Source organism: Lissotriton vulgaris, chromosome 4_1, assembly GCF_964263255.1.
Source record: "Lissotriton vulgaris chromosome 4_1, aLisVul1.2, whole genome shotgun sequence".
Classification (NCBI taxonomy): domain Eukaryota; kingdom Metazoa; phylum Chordata; class Amphibia; order Caudata; family Salamandridae; genus Lissotriton; species Lissotriton vulgaris.
This window is the reverse complement of record NC_141691.1, coordinates 524,628,404-524,653,317: the sequence shown is the minus strand read 5'-3', so window position 1 is coordinate 524,653,317 and position 24,914 is coordinate 524,628,404. Positions and strand designations below refer to the sequence as shown.

General features: G+C 44.3%; 1 protein-coding gene across 1 annotated transcript in view; it reads left to right on the top strand.

Moving 5' to 3' along the window:
• Positions 1-24,914, top strand: part of LOC147721188 (protein AF-10-like) — a 1,319,715-nt gene that overhangs the window by 830,571 nt on the left and 464,230 nt on the right. Inside the window, exon 9 of the mRNA XM_086966803.1 lies at positions 497-1,555. Coding sequence (XP_086822929.1) covers positions 497-1,555 — 1,059 coding nt within the window. The remainder of the gene's footprint in view (positions 1-496; positions 1,556-24,914) is intronic.

Sequence of the window (24,914 nt, the reverse complement as noted above, 5' to 3'; positions counted from 1 at the left end):
TTTAACTAGTAGAGACTATATCCAGCCGCAGATTCCTTACAGACCCACCCATCCTCCCCACTCTGCAGACCGATTTCTAGTGTTGGGGGTGATCTCTTTCAGGGCCCTAGTTTGGACACATCTGCGTCAGTGCACTTCATGGCACCACATGGAAAGTTGTAAAAAAATAACTGACGTCAGCGCACCTGGGTCACGCCTATATAGATACTGAGACACCACACTGGCGTGGACGACGACGACTGTTGCGAAGCCTATTGACGCCACCTACTGGCACGCAAAAAATCTTTCGGATGCCAGCGTCTGTGAAATTCAAATTCAAGTAATCTGCGGCTAGATATAGTCTCTACCAAATAAGGCATTACCGAAGGTAAGTAACTTGGTCATTAAGAATATACAATTATGGTAAAAATATATTGGAATATAATGGATAAACTGTTGATGCTTCTGTATAACCATGGTTCTTTAATCCCCTAAATTGTATGCTTTCCTCTTACAGAATTAAAACGAGATGTTTGCTCCACAAAAGAGGAAGCCACTGTGGGCAGGAAACGTAAACTGAGCAAGGTGACTAAGCAGGATTCAAAGAGGCCCAAGTCACTCAATGGAAGGAAGGCTATAGTCTCTCAACAGCTGGTTTCTCCTATGCCCTCCGTCGCATCATGCATAAAAGGCACCACCAATGTGCAGAATATGCCGTCAGCCACCACTACAGCTACTGAAGGGCTCAACCTTAAGAAGTTTACACGTGACAATGAAGAGAAATCTCATAAATGCAAGCCTAAGATTGGAAGACCACGTAATGAGAAACTGACTGATACAAATGGACTAAAGTTAGTTTGTAAGAAAGTTAAAATTAAAAAACTGCATAATGCAGATATGAAGACTGAAAATCTGCAACAACCTTCCCTGCCAGTGACTAAAACTGTAAGGTTGCAAAATATATGTATGAAAGGTACAGAATTGCAGAAATCGACTGTGGCAATTCCTAGTATTCCCCAAGCAATGTCTAGAAACGGAAGGCCTCAAAGTACAGGTGGTGTCGCTGGCAGTCATCAGAACACTGCACCAGCATTGCCAAAGGGTTCCCGTAAACAGAACCGTGTAACAAACCGTGTCACTGTGCAGAAACTATCTCGTAAAGTGCTTCCATGTTTGTCCAAAACTCTTAAAGCGCAGAACCCACGAGTAAAAAAAGGAGTTTGTACGCCGAGCGTTACTCCTGGTGTCGATATCGCCGTCGGCCCAAAGAATGCAAGTGCAAAGGGTGTTAATGTGAGAAAATCTCCCACGGACACTATCAAGTCTGTCAAACCCCAGAACATTGTTGTAGAGGTTACCAGGTCGCAGAATACATCTCCATCAATTTCAGAGCCTGCACACTTACATTATTCAAATATACACACAGCCAGTCTGAAATCCACTCCTACAGGGTCCAAGACTGATCTTGTACAAGAACCAATTGTAACCGGTAACAATTTTCAACTGTCTTTTTCCACCAAGGCTAACAATGGGAACTCCCCAGTTCTTCCTCAAACACCATCATCTGTTGTTTCAGGTACGTCAAAAATTGTGACATCTATCATTGTTTTTTTTTTATTCAGGCGCAAAAGTCGTTATATATTTTTTTAAGTGAGTTTTACCTCATGCGTTATTAAGGAAGAGTCCTAGAGACACATATAATTATAATAATTGGCAGTGAGTGGGACTAATTGACTTTCTGCTAACAGAGTCCAATGTATTTGTTGTTCTGAGCTTCAGAGTTTCAGATACCCTTACTATGGATGCACACCACCCTGAATTGTTTTTCCTTTTGCACAGCACTGCTCTTTTTCTACTTTGACTTCATGAGATCTGGTTCAGCCAGATCTACAAAAGGGGCAATGTAGTTCAGCGCGCGGCTTGAATATGCAACAACATTTCTGTGATTCCCATAGTGTGCTACTTAACCAGTATTGCCTCCAGATATATAATACAACATCTGACATGCACTTAAAACAGAGACTGGACTATTAGCTTTGTCAATGGTTGTAAGATATTTAAGATAAATGAATAAGAACAACGATCTTGATGTAAATAATATTGAAACTTTTTCAGTACTGAGACTGACACATTATTGAGGTCCGTGAAAAGGGTACTGGCCTTCAGAGTGTCTCAATCACACACAGGCACTGTAAGAAACTCTCACTGCCTAGGCTCCAAAGCTCTCAATTGTGATCATTTATAGACACTTAAGGGAGTCTTAGTTCACAGTATGCATAATAACATGGTGCACAAATAGAAAAATAATGAAGTGCAATATCCTGGAAATAGCAAACAATCCTAAGGAATGAACGATCAGAAAGAGACATCTAGCTGCAGATTCCTTACCTTTGAATTTTCCCTTTGAGCCATACTGGCTCCCGAAAATTTGCGACTGCAGTACATCTGCACGTCGGTAGAGGGCATTGAGCAACTTCGTAGTGAGATGTGACATCGACAGTGTCCACATAAGCCCACCATTTCCGCACAAATCCAGAGAGCAGTGCCTCTGGCCATTTTGACCTATCTTAACGTTTGTCGACGACACAGTGTGCCATTTTCTGTATGTCCTCAGGGTCATGTGGATGACTATGTTGGCCCTCCACCCTCATTCTGTTTGCATGTGGTTTCTGATCGTGCACCGTGACTCCAAAGGGTACAGTTCATGTCTTCAGCTTCCGTTGGTGTGTTGTGGGAGTGCCGCATGACCCTTTTGGCGGGGCCATGGTCGAAGGTCCTTAGTCTGTTGCGGTCTTCACCATCCAAGGACCGGTCGAGGGCCAGCTCCTGGAGTCCTTTATCTTCTTTGTCGACTGGTCATTCCATTGATGTTCAAAGTCGCAGGCTTGTCTCACTTTGCCGTGTACGCACGGTGTCTCGGACAAGCCTCCAATTTCTCCAGTTGCAGAATCGAAGCATGAGTTTACCCCAAACCTTCTGGTATTACCCAGTGCTGAGGGTACTCTGGATCAGATGAAAGACTATTTTCTCGCCCTTCATGCTATTTTTGTTTCTCTTCCTCCCTCTGGGCATTTCTCTGCCCCAAGGAGGCTGGAGGAGCCTTGACTGACCCCACGCCAGCAGGACCTCCCTCTGCATCAGGGAGGCCCTCTGGATCAGTGATCAACTCCGGTGCACAGCCCTTTGGAGTTCTCAACTGTGATAGCAGTGTTGGACCTGCTGGCTCCAATGTCTGTGTCAACAACTCTGATCCCTGCTACTGCGTCTCTCCTCCCCGAGGACGTTTGCAGGAAAACTCTTTTCGGGTTAGCTTCTTCAGTGTTCAGATGAGCCCCCTGCTGTTTCCCCCCGGGAGACAAGTATTTTGGTGAAATCTATGATGACATAGGTGACACTGCTCAGCCTCCTCTGGAGTTTCATTGGGTGTCTGGCCTTGGTGAGTCTAGTGGGCTTGACTCTTCCCCATCCTCAGGCTTCTTTTCTCCTCCTAGCCTTGCTACTGAGGCTAGCTCTGCTTTTTATGAGCTTCTGCGGAGAGTTTCTGTGGTTCAGGAGCTGCAGCTTCCTTCTGTAGAGGTGGCCATTGATCCCCTAATTTAGATGCCTCATCAGGGCCAGATGGGGGCTGAACCTATGCTCCCCTTTAGTGAAGCCCTCTTTGATATTCTGTTGGGCTAAACCTGATCTTCTTCCTTTGACAGCCTACTCCATGCAGCTTTGAGGTTCAGGCTGCTACAACCTCCCCCGACATTGGTACCCTGAATGACGTCCCTCCAGACAGTATAAAAGTCCAGATGCTCTTGTTAAATATTTTCTTCCTCCAGTTCTGCTTTACGGTCGCTTAATACCACATGTTTTCTGGGTCGTTTATTTTGCGTGTTGTGGGATTCGGTTTCGCTACCTCTCTCCCCCGTCCCTGATGACACCCTGGATCCACTTACTCAGCTGCTTCAGGATGGTCGTCAGTCGGCTAAATTGCTGTGGCATGGATACCACAGTTCGGTCGGGCGAGCCATGGCTCTTTTGGTAGCGTTTCACCGGTCTACCATAGTGGATATGCCTTTTGATAGTCAACATCAGTTTGGTGCTCAAGCTGACTCTGCTTTACACTGTTTTTGGGTTTGTTGGGGTGGCCCTGCATGTTACACCGTCCGCTCCTCTTTCCCCTGCACACAGCTGGTACAATTTAAGGTCACCTGGCTGTTCTTTTTCATGTGACCCATTTTGGAACGGTGCCATTGGCCTTTTTCTTTCTCGGTAAATCTATGAGTGGCACCCGGTGAGGTGCTTCTGTGTCCTGCAGGTATTTTTTATTACTTCCTAACCTATCAGTGACCCTTATTGGGGCATATATTGTTTTATGGCCCTTTTAGCTTCCATGCCTGTTGTTTTTTTCTAACAAGATTTTGTTGGGGTATTCTGCTGGTCTTGTGCGGATGCACTGTTGCCTTGTTCTTTGGCCCCCAGGTTACTATATCGGTGTGCTCTATGGGAATTCCTCCATATGTTCTGGCATTTTAGTAGCCGTTATAGGAGACGTTCCATTGTGTGCTTTGGTAGGATGGTGGTGCATGGGGTTTCTCCTTGCTCGTGCCCACCTCCCCATTTTGTTGAGTGCATTCTCCACATTAGCCAGGGTATTTTCCTTACACTTTATTTGATGCCCCTTTTTTCTAGCAGACGCAATGGAAGAGGTCATACTTATTGACTTAGTGTACATTGTCCACTCCTGCCCTAGGCGATGTTCGTTCTTTCTTTACTATCCAGCTTAGCACCTCTTTGCTCTAGTTCCAGTAATGCTCAAGTACAGAGGACTCTTGTAATTTCTATTTCTCTCAAGGTTCCTTGTGGATGTACTTTGTCCGTTTCTTGGCATGGGTGATCTACTCTGCCAATTTGTTCTGTTCTCTGCCACTGTGTGGTGTTTTTTACTCTACATCTGTCCTGCATGAAGCGGTTATTCTTTTTGACAATGTTTTTGTGCTTTGTTTGGAAACATTTTGATAACACTTCCTATACCAATCCCAACATTTAGATACTGAACTGGTTGTTCTTTCGAATGTGTGTTCCTTGGCCACCCTCTCAAGGGTTGGTTCGTACGGGGGTTTGGTACTCCTTTCAGATTCTTCCTGGGACTTTCCTTCACTTCTCGTGCACGAGGATAAAGTTCCAAAACCTTGGGGGTTCATTATCTATTGGACTCATGAGTGAGGACAAGAACACTCTCAGATGACACCGAGATTCTAACTTTTGATGTCACGGGGATTGTTGACTGGACAAAGGTTGTCTCGTGAACACTGGAGATTTCTCTTTTCTTGTGGAATTTTCTCTCCCTTCTCTTCCTCTGTAAGAGGTGAGGTTATTTCTCCTTTATAGTCGTGGTATACTATGGGTTTTTTGCGGTACTTCAATGATACCTTCTGGCCCTTTATGTGTCCTTTCTCCTATAACAAATTTCTTATGTGTCCTCTGCCCTTGATATGCTGTGTCAGCTGCCACTCAGTCTGTTACTCCAGTTCTTATACTGATTGGTTGTGGACGTCTGCTTGTTGTGTTGGTCTTCCCACACTCCGAGGCGGCTTCTCCATTAAGGCAGAGGAGCTTCGCCCCATAAAAATTTACCCCAGGAATAGAAAAATATTTTTTTTCAAAACCCCGTCCCAAGCTGAGTCGTGATGGGGAGGAGGGGTGGGTGGGGAGCTTTCTGCTGCTGCCAGTCAGGCAGCTGCAGAAAGCATTTATAGGCATACCACTTTGATTTAAAGTGTGCATGTCTTTTTGGCCGTCCATCTTGCATCGACAAGCCAGACATGCACAGTTTAAGCCTCTCTACAGCTAGGTTAGAGACAGCATAGGGCTCCAGTGTTATTGTGAGCGGCGAGAGGGGCCACTCCCTCCAATCCTGGCACTGCTCTCATGCAGCATGAGAGCAGCACCATGAGTGGTTAATGCAGTTTCCTGGATCCTGCCTACCTAAAGACCCAAGCGAGGAGGCGGACATCACGCATACAAGGTAAGTGGGATTATTTTTTTACTTTTATTTTTGCCTCACCACACTCCTTACATTCCCGTCGCCACTGCCCACGCTTATTATTTTGTCTTTCTCCATGGCTTAAATCAGCCCCCCTTTCTGTCTGATATTCTTTCTTTTAAGATGGAGACTGGTTGCCTGAATAGGCTGTGTTGGCCTTTGTTTAACTTGCTATTTTACAGTCTCAGATAGTGGTCTTCGTTGCTCTATTCTATTGGGTTGTTTTTCACCTGATATCTTCTACTTCCTCTATTCTTTTATGCTGAACCAAATGGCTGTTGCCGGCCTGCCGTTATCATATCTCTGCCAATGTCCGTGGTTGAGACAGAATCCAGTTCCATATTTGTTACCGACCTGCCTTCCTTCCTGCTCTGCGAACTGGGTTGTCCTTTCCTTTTCCAAATCACTTTTGTCATTCTCTTGCCTTTCAGTTTAAATATATAAAATATAATAAACACAATAAATAATTTATTATAACGTTTTACAAAAGAAAATAATTTTTGGGCACACTGTTTCCTAGCAGTTTCAATAAGTGGCTCTGCGTTCTAGTACAGAAAGTGGTCACAGAAGAAACTGATGTCAGCGATCCATGGGAGGGCTTATATGGACTGCCGACGTCATGTCTGGTGGAAGGCGTTGCTATGGAGTCGCTCTACACCCTTTTCCGACGCTCAGAGGTACTGCTGCAGAAACTTTTCCGGATCCAGTCTTGCATCTGGGGATAATTTAAAGGTAAAAGAACCTGCAGCTGGATCTTGTGTCTACCAGGTAAGGTGTTACCAAAGGTAAGTAACTTATTCATTAACCCCCTGCGCGCGTTGCCAATTTTCGCCCTGTGCAGACGATTTAGAGAGTGGGCGAGATTCGGACTGCCCCCGGCTGTCCTCCCCACACACCCACTGTGACGTATGACGGCCGGGGGGCCGTCTGAAACACCAAAGGGGTTAAGTAAAATATGAAATACTAGCAGCCCCTCCCGACCTTGTCCGGGAGCAACAGGCTTCACCGACCCCCGCCCGCCCCGACATTGTCCAGCAGCCCATGCCCCCGCCCGTCCCGTCCCCCGCCTGGCCCGTCCCCCGCCTGCCCCGATCCCCGCCTGCCCCGACCCCTGCCTGCCCCGACCCCTGCCTGCCCCGACCCCTGCCTGCCCCGACATGGGTCCCCTTACCTCAGCCGCCACTCCTCCCGCCTGTCCTCTGCTCGCACCGCCGCTGGCCTGTCCGCTGTTCCTCACGTCACTGCTCCTCCCCCGCGCCATGTCCACCGCTCCCTTACCTAAGCCGCCGCTCCTCCAGCCTGTCCGCTGCTCGCACCGCCGCTGGCCTGTCCGCTGCTCCTCACGTCACCGCTCCTCCCCTGCGCCATGTCCGCCGCTCCTCCCCGCGCTCCTGGACGCCGCTCCTCCCCGCGCTCCTGACGTGAGCACGCACGTTGCGGCCGGCGCTACTTCGGAGGGACTACTTTTTTTTTTTTTACTGTAAATTTTTTAAATAACGTTTTTTTTTTATTTATATAGCCTATAACCATTTACACACCCTGACGATTCCAACGGTGTATCGGGTGTGTGGATTGGCGCTGTGGTTCCCGAGTTTACCCGCCTCAAAGGCTGAAAGTTCTTCCTTTATTATAGTAGTATAGATAAACAAACTAAACTGCTGACATGGGCTACCATAACATTTCTATTTTACATTCATTGTTAGGAAATTGATTAGTGTTTTTGCCAGTACAGTTGAGGACATAAATATAAGGACTGATAGGGACCTGTTTCAGTTAATGTTTTTAATTACTACCGGGCCTGAGACCCGAAGGGACCGTACCGCCTTAAAGTCCTGCAAATACCACAATACAACTCTATATGTTCCTTAATTTTCACCTAGGGCTCTAAGTTGGATGCTATAAGTAGGGGGCTTCTAAAAGGGACAAGAACTGTGTAATTAAGTGCATGTCTTAAGAGTGAACTAAATTTCTGTAATTCTCCTTGTGTGCCAACCTACCTGAATCTTGGTTACTCTCTAAATTGCATCTTATTGCATCCAGGTATATTACACACAGCAGATAAATAAGTTCAACAGTGATTTTCTTTTTAATCATTAATACTGAAAATATTGTAATTGTGAGACTGAATTTAACATTGCTGAGGACTGTTGAAGGGGTAGTAGCCTTTTGTGTGTCCCAACCTCTCATGTTATTTTCACTCTGTTAAACAAAAACACCTCTTTTCTCTCCACTTCTCTATCTATATATCTTGCTCTGTATGTCTTTACTCTTCATCACCCTTGTTTCACTCTCTCCTGAATGCACATCCTTGCATCTCCTTCAGTTCACCAACCCCCACAACACCCTATGCATCCACAAACTTTTAAGCATTGCATTTTCTTTTACTTTTGCCTTGTTCTTGTTTCGATAACTGTGTACCTTCACAATCAACAAAAGGGTTTCACTCTAGTAGAAGAGATACTTACCAAGATGGAGGTTATGTGCCACGCCTACACTACATTATTGCTGTTTCTATTCATGCGTGTTCTCTGCTCTCAAGATGTTGGCAGGCCTTGGTCTAGTGTTTTTGACTGTTTGATGAGCAGGCATACAGAAATGTTTCCGCAAGGACAGGGACCAGTCACCAGGGGAGGTCTCGAAGTGTTGTTTGTAGTTCCAGTGCTCTTTGTCATGTGTTGCTATGGACCGGTGTGTGTCTGATACTGTATTGCTTCGCCCTCCCAAATAATAGAAAATACCGCCCTCCCACATGGAGGCACAAACACGGCGAAGCAATAAAAACACCTGGAAAGGGATCTCACTCTTATAAAATGAGGCACATCAAAATACTGTTTTCAAAACAAGGCATATAATTTTAGTTTTGCAACACTCTCTAACAAAAAGACTTTCCAATATATATATATATATCTCCAACACTCCATGTTGGGGACAGCTAAGACAAGAAGGCAATTTTGCCCACGCCTACTGAGGCGGGAGTACGTGCCCAGAGGGATGGGAATTCATTTAAATAAAAGCAGGTGTCTCCCTCACAGTTGATTGCTGCTGTTTTCTGAGTGATGGCTTGTGATCAAGGAGGTGTTCCGAAACACGTAGAGTCAACGAAGCAGAATGCGAGTAAAATTGCAGAAAGGTGCTATTGACCTCCCGGCACGAGGTGTGCTTCCGTGTGGGTTCCTCACAGTGGGCAACCTGGAGTGTTGGATGTTTTAGCGGCTGTGCCCAAGCCATGAGGATGCACCGCCGCTGTGAAGCGGACCTGAGGTGTCAGGACGGCCAGACGCTGGTAACAGGACGGAAGCGCTCGAAAAGGAGTGTTCATTTATTGGCAGCACCTTCAACAATTGAATCGAAGTTCATCCACTTGGAATTTTATAAACTTTTATTTCACGAACAATGTGGCAATGCACACTTGGGTTTTAATTAATGTTGGGGACTGCTAAGGAGGCAACTTTGCACACACCTACAGAGGCAGGAGTACGTGCCCCGAGGGGCTGGACTTCATTTAAATAAAAGCAGGTGTTTCCCTTAAAGTTGATTGCTGCTGTTTTGTGAGTGATGGCTAGTGATCAAGGAGGTGTTCCGAAACGCGTAGGGCAAACGAAGCAGAATCCGAGTGAAATTGCAGAAAGGTGCTGTTCACCTCCCAGCACGAGGTGTGCTTCGGCCTGTGCTCCTCACAGTGGGCAACCTGGAGTGTTGGAGATATATATATATATATATATATATATATATATATATATATATATATATATATATATATATATATATATATATATATATATATATATATATATATATATATATATATATATATATATATATATATATGTATATATATGTATATGTATGTGTATATATATGTATATGTATGTATATATATATATATGTGTATATATATATATATGTATAAATTCCAAAGTCCGCTCTCGAACGCTGACTGCGGCCCCTCGGGAGGTGGCACCAATGCCGGCCTAGCAAGCCGGTAATTCAATTAATTTTAAAGTTCCAACCTAGAAGGTGCTCTCAGTTCGCAAAACAACACGACACCGCTGTAGTCTTCAAGGGTGTTTATTTAACTAACAACATGTTTCGGCTGCGGACAGCCTTGTTCACGTCCACATGAACAAGGCTGTCCGCAGCCGAAACATGTTGTTAGTTAAATAAACACCCTTGAAGACTACAGCGGTGTCGTGTTGTTTTGCGGACTGAGAGCACCTTCTAGGTTGGAACTTTAAAATTAATATATATATATATATATATATATATATGTGTGTGTATATATATATATATATATATGTATGTGTATATGTATATATATATATATATATATATACATACATATATATATGTGTGTGTGTGTGTGTGTGCAAGCAATAATATCACACTTATAAGTAGGCAAATGCAACCGGTAAATGTATGGAACAAAATATACATTAAATAAAATACAAGCAGATAATATGGCCGTCCACTGCAAGAAATCAGAAGGATATATACACTAGCTACATCAGATGATTATATTCACTGAAGACTTGAATGTGCACACAGACAAACTCACGCATCACAAAGTCAATAATCAAAAATAAAGCACCTCACCATCTTCAAAAACTGCATCTTAGCCCACTCCAGACTGGGGGATTCACAACCAGAGTTAAGAGCCTCAGAAAGCCGGGTTCTGCTACACTGAAGTGGAGGTGTCCATCTCCATTCAGATTCCAAAATCCCAATTTCCAAGTCAACAAACCCCAGTTTAATAATCTCAAAACTCTAGAAGTTTCCGAGAGGCCCTTCTCTGTGCCGAGGAAACTTACTGGAGTTGGACACTTTTCATGCAAGCATTCCAAAGGCAAGAGTTCTCATGTATCCTTCTGCGCTCTCACATGTTCCAACCCCTTATCTTAACGAAGCTTACGAAAGTCTCCAACAGTACAGAAAACAATCCCCCAAAACACCCTTGAACATGAATAGCTTAAACAACTTGAGTAATCTGGGAGCCTGCCTGTGTGCGCAAAAGCACAAGCTAGACAGGGTCAGAATTCAAGATAACATGAAGGCATGTCAAAGCCAATAGTAAGAACTTCATAATACTTCCCAATGAACAACATAATGCATATTTGAGCACCACTACATATAATACTGCACTCCAAGACCAAGAAGTACATTCCGCACCTCTCCCTCGCTCATGCTTTCAAATGCACATCCCACACGTTCTGTTCCTGGCAGGGCTGTTCTACTCTGTGAAAGCACTCCCACTCTAAAACTACAAGGCGACACAAAAGAAATCTTCAAGGAAAAGTGCACATGCAGTAAAAACGATGTTGTACATTCAAGAAACACCTAAAGTCAATTAAAACAATGGTAGTCAAAGGTCATCACGTTGTCCCAATATATGGGAGTGCCTCTGGCACTGTAGATACTTCTATTTCTTTTGATTGAAAAAAGTGGTGTACTGAAGGACAACTGGTTTGGTGTGAGAAAACACAAGTGTTTGATCACAATTTTCTTGATAGTATTGGACGAGGAGTGGTAGGTGCTGATGAAGATCAAGGCTTTGTTGTCCTTTGGTGTCAGTTTCTAGTAAGGCATCTCTAGGGATGTTGCATGCTAGTTTTTGTGCTTTTTTGATCTTCTCAGGATATTTTTTGTCCTGGAGTTTTTGGGTAATTATCATGACTTCCTAAAGTCTCGTACATCAGAACAATTTCTTCTGATACATGAAACTGATACATAAAACTGCCCCAAGGGCAGGTTTTCTCTGAGGTGAGCACTCTTGAAATGCAGAAGGTTGCTTCGGTCTGTGGGCTTAGTGTACAGAGAGCTGGTAAGTCATCCACTCTTATGATAGTGATGTTGAGAAATGACAGTAGTTCTGTCAGCCATAATAGGGAATCTCATATAGGGATTCCTGCCGTTGAGCCATGTAATGATGGCTGTTTCATCCATGTCAAATGACCAGAATATCATCAATGTACTGCTGCCATAAGTGGATACCGTCATTGAACGTGTTGTTGGTCCAAATGATCTCCACCTCAGACTACCCCACAAAGAGGCAGTCTATGTTTGACGCAAATTTACCCCCATGGAGGTCCTATGGCTCTATAGGTAGATTTGGCCTTCAAACGAGAAGTTCTCTGTTAGTGCTAGTTTAGAATAACTCATGATCCACTGCACTGGGGCTGCCCACTCCCACTCTTGGGATAGCAACAGATCAGTGATGACCTGCAAGTTCTCTTCCTGTGGGATATTGGTGTACATGTGCCTCAGTGTCGAGACACAGCATTATTTCTGTAGTGTGGACACACACCACTTATTTTAGCAGGTGCTTGGTATCCCTAATGTAGGATCTTGTTTTTGTGACCAGAGGCCCTAAGAACCAATCCATGTATTGTGATAATAGCTCAAGGACGGAGCCTGTACGCGACATATGGGTCTTAGGGAAGGGGGAGCGAGCACATGTTGGTGATTTAAAGGGTCATAGGACCATAATATCCTTAATGCCCCTTTATAGTTATTTTTAAAATCTTTCCCATGCATCCTGTTAATAAAGGAATACCTTGGGAGTGCATGAGGATTTGTTATTTAATTGTCACTCTCGCCTAGATAATAATATACAAAGAGCTCCCTGGAACATTGTCGAACCCACCTTGACGTTTAGGAGTCCGGGTTAACCCGATGATAAAGCATGCCACTATTTGAGTGGGTGAGTAGTATTTATAAAAAAAAGTATTATTTACCCCTTTTCCCACCTCTTTTTGAGGTGGTGTATAGGCATGGCATGTAACAACCCCTTCTTGGTAAATATGTCTTCTAGTAGAGGGATACCTTTTTGTTAATTATGTAGTTTCTCGGGAGGACATATTCCCTCATTCTTTGACATACTAAAGGAACTCCCCACCCCTTCAGGTTTAGTAGGTCTCCTGTCCACCCTTGCCATAGTTCTGAGAACTGTGAATCTTCACACTTATTTGCACAGAATCACAATTGCAACTGAAAGAGGTGACCATTGCTCTGTACTCTCTGTAGAGAGGCCAAGGATTGGATGACCATGTATTCCGAACACCTTTATGACCCACTGACAGGCACTGTGAGATATTCGCACTGCCTTCAGCCTCAACTTTAGTGCTCTCAATCATGGCCTTTATAAACACCCCTAGGTGACTATACAAGAGTAATATTCTACATTGTCGAGACCCCCTTTCCATAACATCATTTTTCTGCAATATGCTTACCCCTTTTCACATAAGCAGTAGGTGCTGAATACAGAAGACTTGGAACAAGTATTCATATGGAACTCATTTCTGGGAATGTTAGTATAAAGATTAGGTCCACACAGAATTTTCATTGCTACTGTGAATTATCCCTGAATCAGAACTAGATATGCTAGATGTTTCTGTTTACGTTCCCTTCTCTTCCTCAGTATTTTGTGTAAGGGATTATTTTGCAGTTCCTCTACGACCCGCCACCTCTCTAACCATTCTTTTGTGCTCCTGACGAGCTTGTAGCCCAGAGGAGACTGCACCTTCACCCTTCCTTCCCCACTATCAGACCGACTATTTGCTTCTTATTCCTGGGCCGTGCACCCTCTCACCAGGGGAGCTGATCTAACCACTCAGAAACCTGCTGGGGCGTAGTAAAATACAGTGCCTCATAGCCATATGCAATGCAACTTAGCAGGTAACAACATTGCATATGTAATTCCCCCTTTTCATGAAGATGCCTCGTGACCTCTGTAAAAGAGGCCCTTTGTTTTTGTACTTCCCTAGCAGTATCAGGGAATATCATTACATTCTGATTCTGTTCAGATATCACGCTTTGCACGTGCCTGCGCGAAGATATGGTCCCGGTCTTTATAATATAGTAATGTTGCAATTACTGGTCTTGGCGGTTCTCCGGGCCATAGGCCCTCCTGGCACCAGATGTGCCTTTCCAGCGCATAGCTGGGAGAGCCCTACCGGAGCCCAAACAGATGAATTTCTTGCGCTGAGCTCATGGAATCTATTGTTTTTAATGTATCTTAAAAGGGACTTACATCCTGCCTTCACTTTTTTTGGTTCCGTATGTTTGCCAGTTTTACTTTACTCTCTTTCTATAGTTTGTAACCTGTTCTTCCTTTTGTGTCTCTTATCAGTTTTCCGTGGCCTAACCACTCATTCCCATCTGCGTTTGTGGTTTGAACTTCTTTCCTTTTGGTCAACGCTGCAGACTGTTTATATTTTGTGATCTGTCCCTCTAAACAGCTAATATTGCTATATTTTACTGCTAAACAGTCAGTCTCAATTGCAGTTACCTTTCAGTTAAAGTGGGCTTGATTTAAATGGTGCAGCCGGTGCAATGGCACCAGGGCCAAACGTTGTCATAACTCTTCTAAACACCAAATATTGCTATATTTTACTACTAAACAGGCAGTCACAAGTTATGTTATCTAGCAGGAACCTGGGTCATAATTACAATGGTGCAGCAGGTGCAGTGACACCGGCACCAACATCTCTAGGCACCCCACTAAACTCCTAAAGTTTTTATATTTTACTACAAAAAACTTAAATCACAAGTGCAGTTGCATTGCAGGCATTAGGATCCTGATTGAAATGGTGGAAAAGGTGCAGTGGCTCAGGGGCCAAAATTTGTCATAACTCTTCTAAACACCAAATATTGCTATATTTTACTACTAAACAGGCAGTCACAAATGCAGTTGTCTTGCAGGCACTAGGGTTATGATTTAAATGGTGCAGCAGGTGCATTGGCACCATGGTCCAAAGCTCTAGGGACGAAACTAAACACAGATTATTGCTAAATGTTAATACTAAGAGGCTGTCATAAGTGCAGTTAACTAGCAGGCACTATGGTCATGGTTTCAATGGTGCAGCAGGTGCTGTGATACTGGGACCACAAGCTCTGGGCACCCCACTAAACACCAATTATTGTTATATTTTACAACTAAAGCAGGCACAAGTGCAGTTATCTTGGAGGCTCTAAAGACATGATTTGAATGGTGTAGCAGGTGCAGCGGCATCTGGCCGAAAGTTGTCAGAACCCTTCCATACATCAAATATTGCTATATTTAACTTCTAAGCAGACAGTCACAAGTGAAGGTACCTTGCAGGATCTAGAGTCATGATTTCACTGGTGCAGCAGGTGCAACTACACAGAGGTCCAAAGCTCTAGGAACCCCTTTAAACACCAAATATTGCTAAATCTTAATACTAAACAGGCAGTCAGAAGTGAAGTCACCTTGCAGTCAATAGGGTCATGTTTTGAGAAGTTGTCAGAACTCCTCTAAACACCTAATATTTTAATATTATACTACTAAACAGGCAGTTACAGTTACCTTGCAGTTAAAAGGGGCATGATTTGAATTGTGCAGCAGGTGCAAATGCACCTTGGTCAAAAGCTCTAAGGACCCCACTAAACACCAGTGTTTGATAAATTTTACTACTAAACAGGCAGTTTCAAATGTAGTAATCTTACAGGCACTAGGATCATGATTTGAATGGTGCAGCAGGTGCAGTGACATCAGAACACAAAGCTCTAGGCACACCACTAAACACCAAGTATTGCTATATTTAATAGTAAACAGGCAGTCACAAGTGCAGTTATCTTGCACTAGGGTCATGATTTAAATAGTGAAGCAGGTGCAGTTACACTGGGGCCCTAAGTTCTAGGAACCCCTCTAAACACCAACTATGACTATATTTTACTACTAAACAGGCAGTTTCAAATGTAGTAATCTTACAGGCACTAGGATCATGATTTGAATGGTGCAGCAGGTGCAGTGACATCAGAACACAAAGCTCTAGGCACACCACTAAACACCAAGTATTGCTATATTTAATAGTAAACAGGCAGTCACAAGTGCAGTTATCTTGCACTAGGGTCATGATTTAAATAGTGAAGCAGGTGCAGTTACACTGGGGCCCTAAGTTCTAGGAACCCCTCTAAACACCAACTATGACTATATTTTACTACCAAATAGGCAGTCACAAGTGCAGTTACCTTGCAGGCAATAAGGGTCATGATTTGAATGGTTCAGCCGGTGCAGTGGCACTGGGTCCAAAAGTTGTAGAACTTTTTATTTTACGTTAAGGCTACGAAGCGTTTACTCTTCACCAATACTCATATTCCCCTGGCTGCGGGACACATTCTTTATGATTTGATCGGCTAATAAAATGGAGTTTTGTTGTGTCATGTGTTTGTCGCTAATAGAATTGTTTTTTTTCTGTGTCATGTGTTTGTTGGCGCATTATGTAGCATAAACCCGAATTAAGTGATGGCAATGCTTGACATGAGCATGTTCCGTGGTGCTCTGAAGGGATGTTTTAACCTCCTTTATCATTGGGGACAGTTTCTGTATAGCATTACAGCACCAGACAGCTACCAGAGAGTCATGGACTGTAAACACAGTCATGTGCATGTGTGCTCATTTGTCAATAAACAGATTTAATACTAAAAGTATTCCTCAAGTTTTGTGATTACAGCATGTTCCTTCTACTGGCCTGGAAGGGAGGATGTATAGTTTCAAGAGCAGTGAAATTAGAAAATTCCAGCTACTGGGCATTGTTGTTGTATTGCATCAAAGCTTGTCTTTGTGAGCAAGCATGTTTGGTGACTGTAGGGATTTGAACTTTTGAACTGCTGTTCTTTTTTTGGAAGGGATCTATTTTTTGGGATTACTTTTACATAACAAAAAAATGTTCTTCCTTGGTGTGTGATATCTACTTTCTTAACAATGAGCGTTTATCTAGTAAGCAGGTAGATGGTTTAGCATTTTTTTTCATACTGGTCTTTACTGTGCAGATTGTATTGTTCTAGCACCAAAAACATGGTATATTGTTTTCTGTATTTTCCGTTGGCCATATAAATAAGCAATGTAGTAATGGAGCGGTACTCTGTAAACTGAAGCAGGAGTTATTTTCTTATAGTGAGAATTCTGCCGTGCATTCATATTTATTTGCATACTTTTAACGTGTGGTATTTTAGCTTAATAATTGCTAAAAAGGGTTTGAGTTGTCCAAAGTATTTTAAACAGTCCCCTGTATTTTCGTTGTTTTATAACATAAAGAATTCCAACTGCACATTCTTAAAACAGGCAAAGTGCAGTTATCTAGCACGCACTAGGATAATGATTTCAGTGGTGCAGCTGATGCAGTGTCACTGGGCCTTAATATAACATGCCTTGGGAATAAAATACAGTATTTCTTACAACATACAAACTTCAAAGTATATAGCACAATCATTGTAAGTGTTGCAGTGTACTGTTTAAATAAACAAAAATATCAAACCGTTAGTAACACAATGACAATGCATGTGCAAACATTTACTATATGATCATGAATGTTTCAGAGTTTATGTTCATGTTTGTTTTTTCACAATAATAAACAAAATGTGCAGTGCAAAATAAAAAGAAAAACTTAATTTGAGAAATCTGTAATAAAAGAAAACTAGCCCATGTCAATAAAACACTCTCACTTTCAGTGCATTTATTTGACTTATATTTCACAACTGCTCAAATGCTCATTTGAAAAATGTAAAGTGAATTTTCATTTGTTTATCTTAACAATAGACATTACGAAAACTAGATGAAAAGGTGTTTGGTTAATCTTGTGTTTTTGGATTTGCAAAAACAGCACTTATGCAGTAAATGTATGGTTTTTCATCCACTCTTTACCTATACTCTCCATAGGATTCAGAAAAGGGGGTGGTGATGAACAGAGTGTCTGAATTAAGCAGACCACTCTTACCCAGTCCAAAGATCAGGGCTTGATCCATCACCGTTATTTATCTCACTGCACCATCCCAGCTCAGAGCCTGGCTATATGCAAATCAGTCTGTCCCTGGCCCAGTGCATCGTGGGAACAGGGCAGACTAAACTACCAAGCCAATTCTTCACCAGAAAGGAGACAAGCTACCGGGGACCGGTTTCTGGCATTTCAGCCTTCTTCGGCCCGGCTTGCTTGAATCCTGATGGTGCAGTGAGAAAGGGACTCATGTCTGAGTATACCCTGCCACACCTATAGTGGCCAAAAACGATTCAGAAAAGGGGGTGGTGATGAACAGAGTGTCTGAATTAAGCAGACCACTCTTACCCAGTCCAAAGATCAGGGCTTGATCCATCACCGTTATTTATCTCACTGCACCATCCCAGCTCAGAGCCTGGCTATATGCAAATCAGTCTGTCCCTGGCCCAGTTCATCATGGGAACAGGGCAGACTAAACTACCAAGCCAATTCTTCACCAGAAAGGAGACAAGCTACCGGAGACCGGTTTCTGGCATTTCAGCCTTCTTCGGCCCGGCTTGCTTGAATCCTGATGGTGCAGTGAGAAAGGGACTCATGTCTGAGTATACCCTGCCACACCTATAGTGGCCAAAAACGATTCAGAAAAGGGGGTGGTGATGAACAGAGTGTCTGAATTAAGCAGACCACTCTTACCCAGTCCAAAGATCAGGGCTTGATCCATCACCGTTATTTATCTCACTGCACCATCCCAGCTCAGAGCCTGGCTATATGCAAATCAGTCTGTCCCTGGCCCAGTGCATCATGGGAACAGGGCAGACTAAACTACCAAGCCAATTCTTCACCAGAAAGGAGACAAGCTACCGGGGACCGGTTTCTGGCATTTCAGCCTTCTTCGGCCCGGCTTGCTTGAATCCTGATGGTGCAGTGAGAAAGGGACTCATGTCTGAGTATACCCTGCCACACCTATAGTGGCCAAAAACGATTCAGAAAAGGGGGTGGTGATGAACAGAGTGTCTGAATTAAGCAGACCACTCTTACCCAGTCCAAAGATCAGGGCTTGATCCATCACCGTTATTTATCTCACTGCACCATCCCAGCTCAGAGCCTGGCTATATGCAAATCAGTCTGTCCCTGGCCCAGTGCATCATGGGACCAGGGCAGACTAAACTACCAAGCCAATTCTTCACCAGAAAGGAGACAAGCTACCGGGGACCGGTTTCTGGCATTTCAGCCTTCTTCGGCCCGGCTTGCTTGAATCCTGATGGTGCAGTGAGAAAGGGACTCATGTCTGAGTATACCCTGCCACACCTATAGTGGCCAAAAACAAAATATTTTTGTCCACCCTAAGCGTGGAAGGGTATTCTCAGATGTGAGACCCTTGCTCATTGCACCATCAGGATTCAAGCAAACCGGGCCGAAGACGGCTGTAATGCCAGAAACCGGTCCCCGGGAGCTTGTTTCCTTCCCAGTGTAAGAATTGGCTTTTGTAGTTTGGTTTGCCCTGTTCCCATCATGCACTGGGACAGGAACAGACTAATTTGCATACAGCCAGTATGGCCAATCGGTGGCCAATCTGACATATTAAAAACTATGTGTATGGAAAAAATACCAAATAAATTGTTTGGTTGTTTCCACTTAGAGTGGGGTCAACATGTTTCTGCCCTTTTTGTATAATTTACTGGGCATTCTTCAGGACCATGGGGGAGTATACCTCTGCGGTATGGGCACACTAAGGCCCACCCTAACCAGAGGGCGTGAAAGTTAAAAAGCTGTGAAAATTGGCTTTTGTAGTTTGGTTTGCCCTGTTCCCATCATGCACTGGGACAGGAACAGACTAATTTGCATACAGCCAGGTTCTGAAACTGGGATGGTGCAGTGAGCTAAAAAACGGTGTTGGATCTAGCCCTGATCTCTTGACTGGATGAGAGCTTTCTGCTTAATTCAGAGACTCTGTCCCTCACCACCCCTTGTTGTAAATATTTTTGTCCACCCTAAGCGTGGAAGGGTATTCTCAGATGTGAGACCCTTGCTCATTGCACCATCAGGATTCAAGCAAACCGGGCCGAAGACGGCTGTAATGCCAGAAACCGGTCCCCGGGAGCTTGTTTCCTTCCCAGTGTAAGAATTGGCTTTTGTAGTTTGGTTTGCCCTGTTCCCATCATGCACTGGGACAGGAACAGACTAATTTGCATACAGCCAGGTTCTGAAACTGGGATGGTGCAGTGAGCTAAAAAACGGTGTTGGATCTAGCCCTGATCTCTTGACTGGGTGAGAGCTTTCTGCTTAATTCAGAGACTCTGTCCCTCACCACCCCTTGTTGTAAATATTTTTGTCCACCCTAAGCGTGGAAGGGTATTCTCAGATGTGAGACCCTTGCTCATTGCACCATCAGGATTCAAGCAAACCGGGCCGAAGACGGCTGTAATGCCAGAAACCGGTCCCCGGGAGCTTGTTTCCTTCCCAGTGTAAGAATTGGCTTTTGTAGTTTGGTTCGCCCTGTTCCCATCATGCACTGGGACAGGAACAGACTAATTTGCATACAGCCAGGTTCTGAAACTGGGATGGTGCAGTGAGCTAAAAAACGGTGTTGGATCTAGCCCCGATCTCTTGACTGGGTGAGAGCTTTCTGCTTAATTCAGAGACTCTGTCCCTCACCACCCCTTGTTGTAAATATTTTTGTCCACCCTAAGCGTGGAAGGGTATTCTCAGATGTGAGACCCTTGCTCATTGCACCATCAGGATTCAAGCAAACCGGGCCGAAGACGGCTGTAATGCCAGAAACCGGTCCCCAGGAGCTTGTTTCCTTCCCAGTGTAAGAATTGGCTTTTGTAGTTTGGTTTGCCCTGTTCCCATCATGCACTGGGACAGCAACAGACTAATTTGCATACAGCCAGGTTCTGAAACTGGGATGGTGCAGTGAGCTAAAAAACGGTGTTGGATCTAGCCCTGATCTCTTGACTGGGTGAGAGCTTTCTGCTTAATTCAGAGACTCTGTCCCTCACCACCCCTTGTTGTAAATATACTCTCCATAGGTGCACAACTTTCAAGCCTACTTATCAGGTACATGTATGTTTGTCTATATCCTCCACCATTTACATAACAACCCCACTTTATAATACCACTAGTAACAGAACAATATATTGCCTTTTGCACATAAACAAGTCCTAAAACATTTTTTTGATACAAAATTCTTTTGGTTTTTACAAGCAACTAAGTGAAGAGTGCATCACTGTGACATATAGTGTTTTAATGCATTTGTTGAATTCTCCTTTCCCCTCTCCCCCCTGGTCTCATGATAGACAAGCCCTCTGTTGCTCCCCAAGACTTTAAAACATTTTTCTGCAAAACATCAGCCCAGCCATTTCCCCATATACGCTCTTTATCTTGCTTCATCCACAAATTTTCCTTGGATGGTGCACCAGTCCATTTCTCTACGCCACTTCGCAATGGAGGGAGATGCTGAGTCCTTCCAGGTCACTGCAATGTCTCTCTTGATTATCAAAATGGCAGTCCCTAGGAACAATTTATCAGTACAGGAACAATCCTCCCATCCATCACCCCCAGGAGAAGGGCAAGAGGACTAAGAGGGACCATCCAGCCCAGTATGCTACTTAGCTCAGACACTATCGACCCCCAGTACTTGGAAAGGATGGCCCAGGAAAAGACCATGTGGTAGAAATCCTCTGGCTCTGCCTCACAACAGGGGCACTTTGGGGTTGAGAGGAATCTCGCTTTGTGTAGCCGCACAGGAGTGAGGTATGCACAATGGAGATAATAGATTTGAATGAGGCGGAGCCTAGCCGATATGGTTAGCACCTTATGGGCCATCAATGCATCCCTCCAGTCCTGCTGCTCAAAAGGGCCTATCCAGTGTTCTCAGCGAGTCCTAAGGGAATCCAGTGTGGGCGGGGTATTGTTTATCAGGGATCAATAGATTTGCGATATTCCCCACTTCCCCAAGTTCCCCATAAGAAGCTTAGCTTCCAACGGGCTAAAATCTGGGTATGGTGTGTGGTCGGGAATGTGGAGGGCGAGTGTATGACACAACTGGAGGTATTTGAAATATTGAGTTAAGTGCAGGGAGTATGTTCACTGCAGTGCACATAGGGAGGACAAATGCTCTCCCCTCCATACATCCCCCAAGCAAGTGATATCTATCTGGTCCCACTTCTGGAAGCCCGCTAATGTCCCAACCTCCCGCAGCCAAGTCCCATGCCAGAGGGCTGTTTGTAGTGCAATTTTAGCATCCCATTGGTTGTGCCGCAGCATGGACCGCCACACAATGAAGGCTGTTCGGGTTACTGCTGGTCAAGTGTGGGGAATTGAAGCCCCGTAGAGCATAACCTGAACCTGAAAGAACCCAGGCTCTCTAGTTACAGTCAGTAAGCCGGATCCAACCAACCACCAATAAACCAGTTGTGAATAACCAGGAGATGGATGACCAGATAGTACAGGAAATGGTTTGTCATCCCCACTCCCCCATCATATGGGGCCCGTTGACAGTGTGCTAGAGCCAGTAGCGATCTCGAGCCCCCCCCCCCCCGGCCTCCTGATAAATCGTGGCCACCCCATCCAACCTACGGAACCAACTGCGAAGAAGGTGGAGCAGGAGATTTTGGTGTACGTACAGAAGACAGGGCTGAAACATAATTTTGAACAGGGCAATCCTACCAAGGGGGTTGGGTGTAAGCAATTTCCAATGACAAAGGTCATCTTTTGTACCTTTGAGCAATGGGTTGGCATTGAGGGACCAGGTCAGCTTCGGAAGAAGCGTTAATGAGATTCTGAGATACTTGAACGACAGTCTTCGCAGGGGGATAGCTGTTTCCTAACCCGCACACTCCCTTGAAGCCTGAAGGGGCACAAGAGTGGATTTCGCCGGGTTAAGGTGTAAAACCGACGCTCTCTCAAAGGAGTGAAGGATCTGGAGGCACCACGGTCTGGATTGGGCTGGGTCAGCTAGAAAGAGCAGGACATCGTCTGCGTATTGGGCAATTTGACCTTCATGGGAGCCCTGCCAGCGTAACTGACATCTGCCCGAATGAGACAAGCCAGAAGCTCTATTGCAAGAGCAAATCAGTCATAACACTTTTACAGACTTTCTGTAAGTTATATTCTACACAGCAAGCCACAATTTAAATAGCGTATTACTAATCACATAGGCAAAACCTAATGCATTTACTAATGCTTGTTAATTACTGTCGAGACTGAAACCCGGAAGGACACAGTATTCAGTCGCTTTATAATGAACCAAAAAGAAACCGGCCAAAAGGTGCTGGGTGAAATATGCTTGACATGCAGTGTAAACACATTAAAGTGATACAAATGTAAGACATTAAGGACTGTTTATATTGAAGGTTGCCTTGTCTTCAGTATAGTCCTGTTTTAATTTCTATGTGAAATAAAAGTTGGCTAGTAAGGCTGCCTTCATTACAGGCCTACTTGAGTTTCCATGACATAGAAAGGAAAGGAAGACTATAATTAAGGCTCCATTGTCACCCAACCTTCTTTTGACATAGAAGCAAACACCATTGTGAAGAATATGAGTCTGTAATATAGACAGCGTTTTGTCTCTAGGCAAGCCCTAGCCATGCAAATGAGAGGCCGCCAAAAGGAAGTCTGGTCAGGGGTAATGAAGCGGGTACTTGGGGAAAGATGAAGGTGTGGAAGAGAGGAACGACGGTGGGTTGCGGGCGGTGAAAATAGGAAAACAGAGAAAATGGGAGGGGGTAAGGAGACAGGGCGACTTGTGGTGAGAAATGAGGAATACAATGGGGAAAGAGAAAGGAACTAGAGGGAGTTCCAAGAGGAACGAGGGTCGAGGGCAGCTAGCACGGAGAAGAGACAAAAAAGAAAAGTAGAAGAGGAGAGAATTAGCATAGAGGAGCAGAGAGGCCTATAGTTTTAAAATAATTCATTTAATTTGCAGTTCAGTGCATAATCTTAATGATGAAGCACAGAATGACAATGTATGTTTGAATCAACAGAATAATTAATTAGCAAGCAAAGGTGTAATAAGTCATAAAACGTTTGCAAACTATTATAGTCTGCCACCACTTCAAGCCTAACTAGCAGAACCTCACGACAATGCAGTAAGCGGTGCAAGATTTTTAGGTCGAGCCTAGAGGCAGCACGCATGTGCTGCGCGCTCTGCGATACTGCTGTAATAGAGTATGGGAGAGAAGCCACGCCCACTCTCCTGCCATATTTTTCATTGGCTTGTGTCATTTTTCTTTAATAAATGCTACCTTCAGATTCGTTTATAGGCTTGTTAGTCCCTCTTTAGTACTGCCTTGTCTTCATTTGTACCCTCTCACGGCGACTGGCCTTTTTACTTCAGTTGTTACACGGGACCGGTTGTTGAGTCTGTGAGCACTATTTACTTTATTGAGTTTCTTTTACTGCAGGGCGGACATGCGCTGCTTCAGCTGAAACTGCTTGGGTTTTTTATAGCAACACGGCCGCCCGTTTTCAAGCAATTTAACACGGCATTATATCCTGTCTATTTCAACCCCCCCACCCCCCAAAAAAAATAAAGTAAAATGGATTTAGAAATGATTAGCGAATTAAGTCATGTGAATTCCAGGTAGCACATAATCACGTGCTAATGATCTGAAGTTGATAGCAGTACATCTGTGTTACATGTCATCTGTACTAAAGCCACCTGACGAGTTGTTTTCAAAAGCCCATGTTATTAACGACACCACCACCACCACCAATACCATCACCCCCAACAACACCAATACCACCACCACCACTATCACTACCACCAACACCACCACCAATACCGCCACCACCATCAATACCACCAACAATACCACCTATTCTACCACCACCAATACCACCACCAGTACTACCACTAATACCACCACCAATACTACCACCACCACCAATACCACCACCAATGCCACTACCACCACCATTAATACCACCACCTCCACCACCAATACCACCACCTCCAATCCAATACCACCACCAATACCACTACCACCAGCAATACCACCATCAATACCACCAACACCATTACCAGTACCACCACCAATACCACCAAAAATTCCACCACCACAATTCCACCACCTCCAGTATCACCACCACCCCCAATACCATCAAGTCCATTACGACCTCCAATACCACCACCAATACCATCAACTTCTTTACCACCTCCAATACCACCA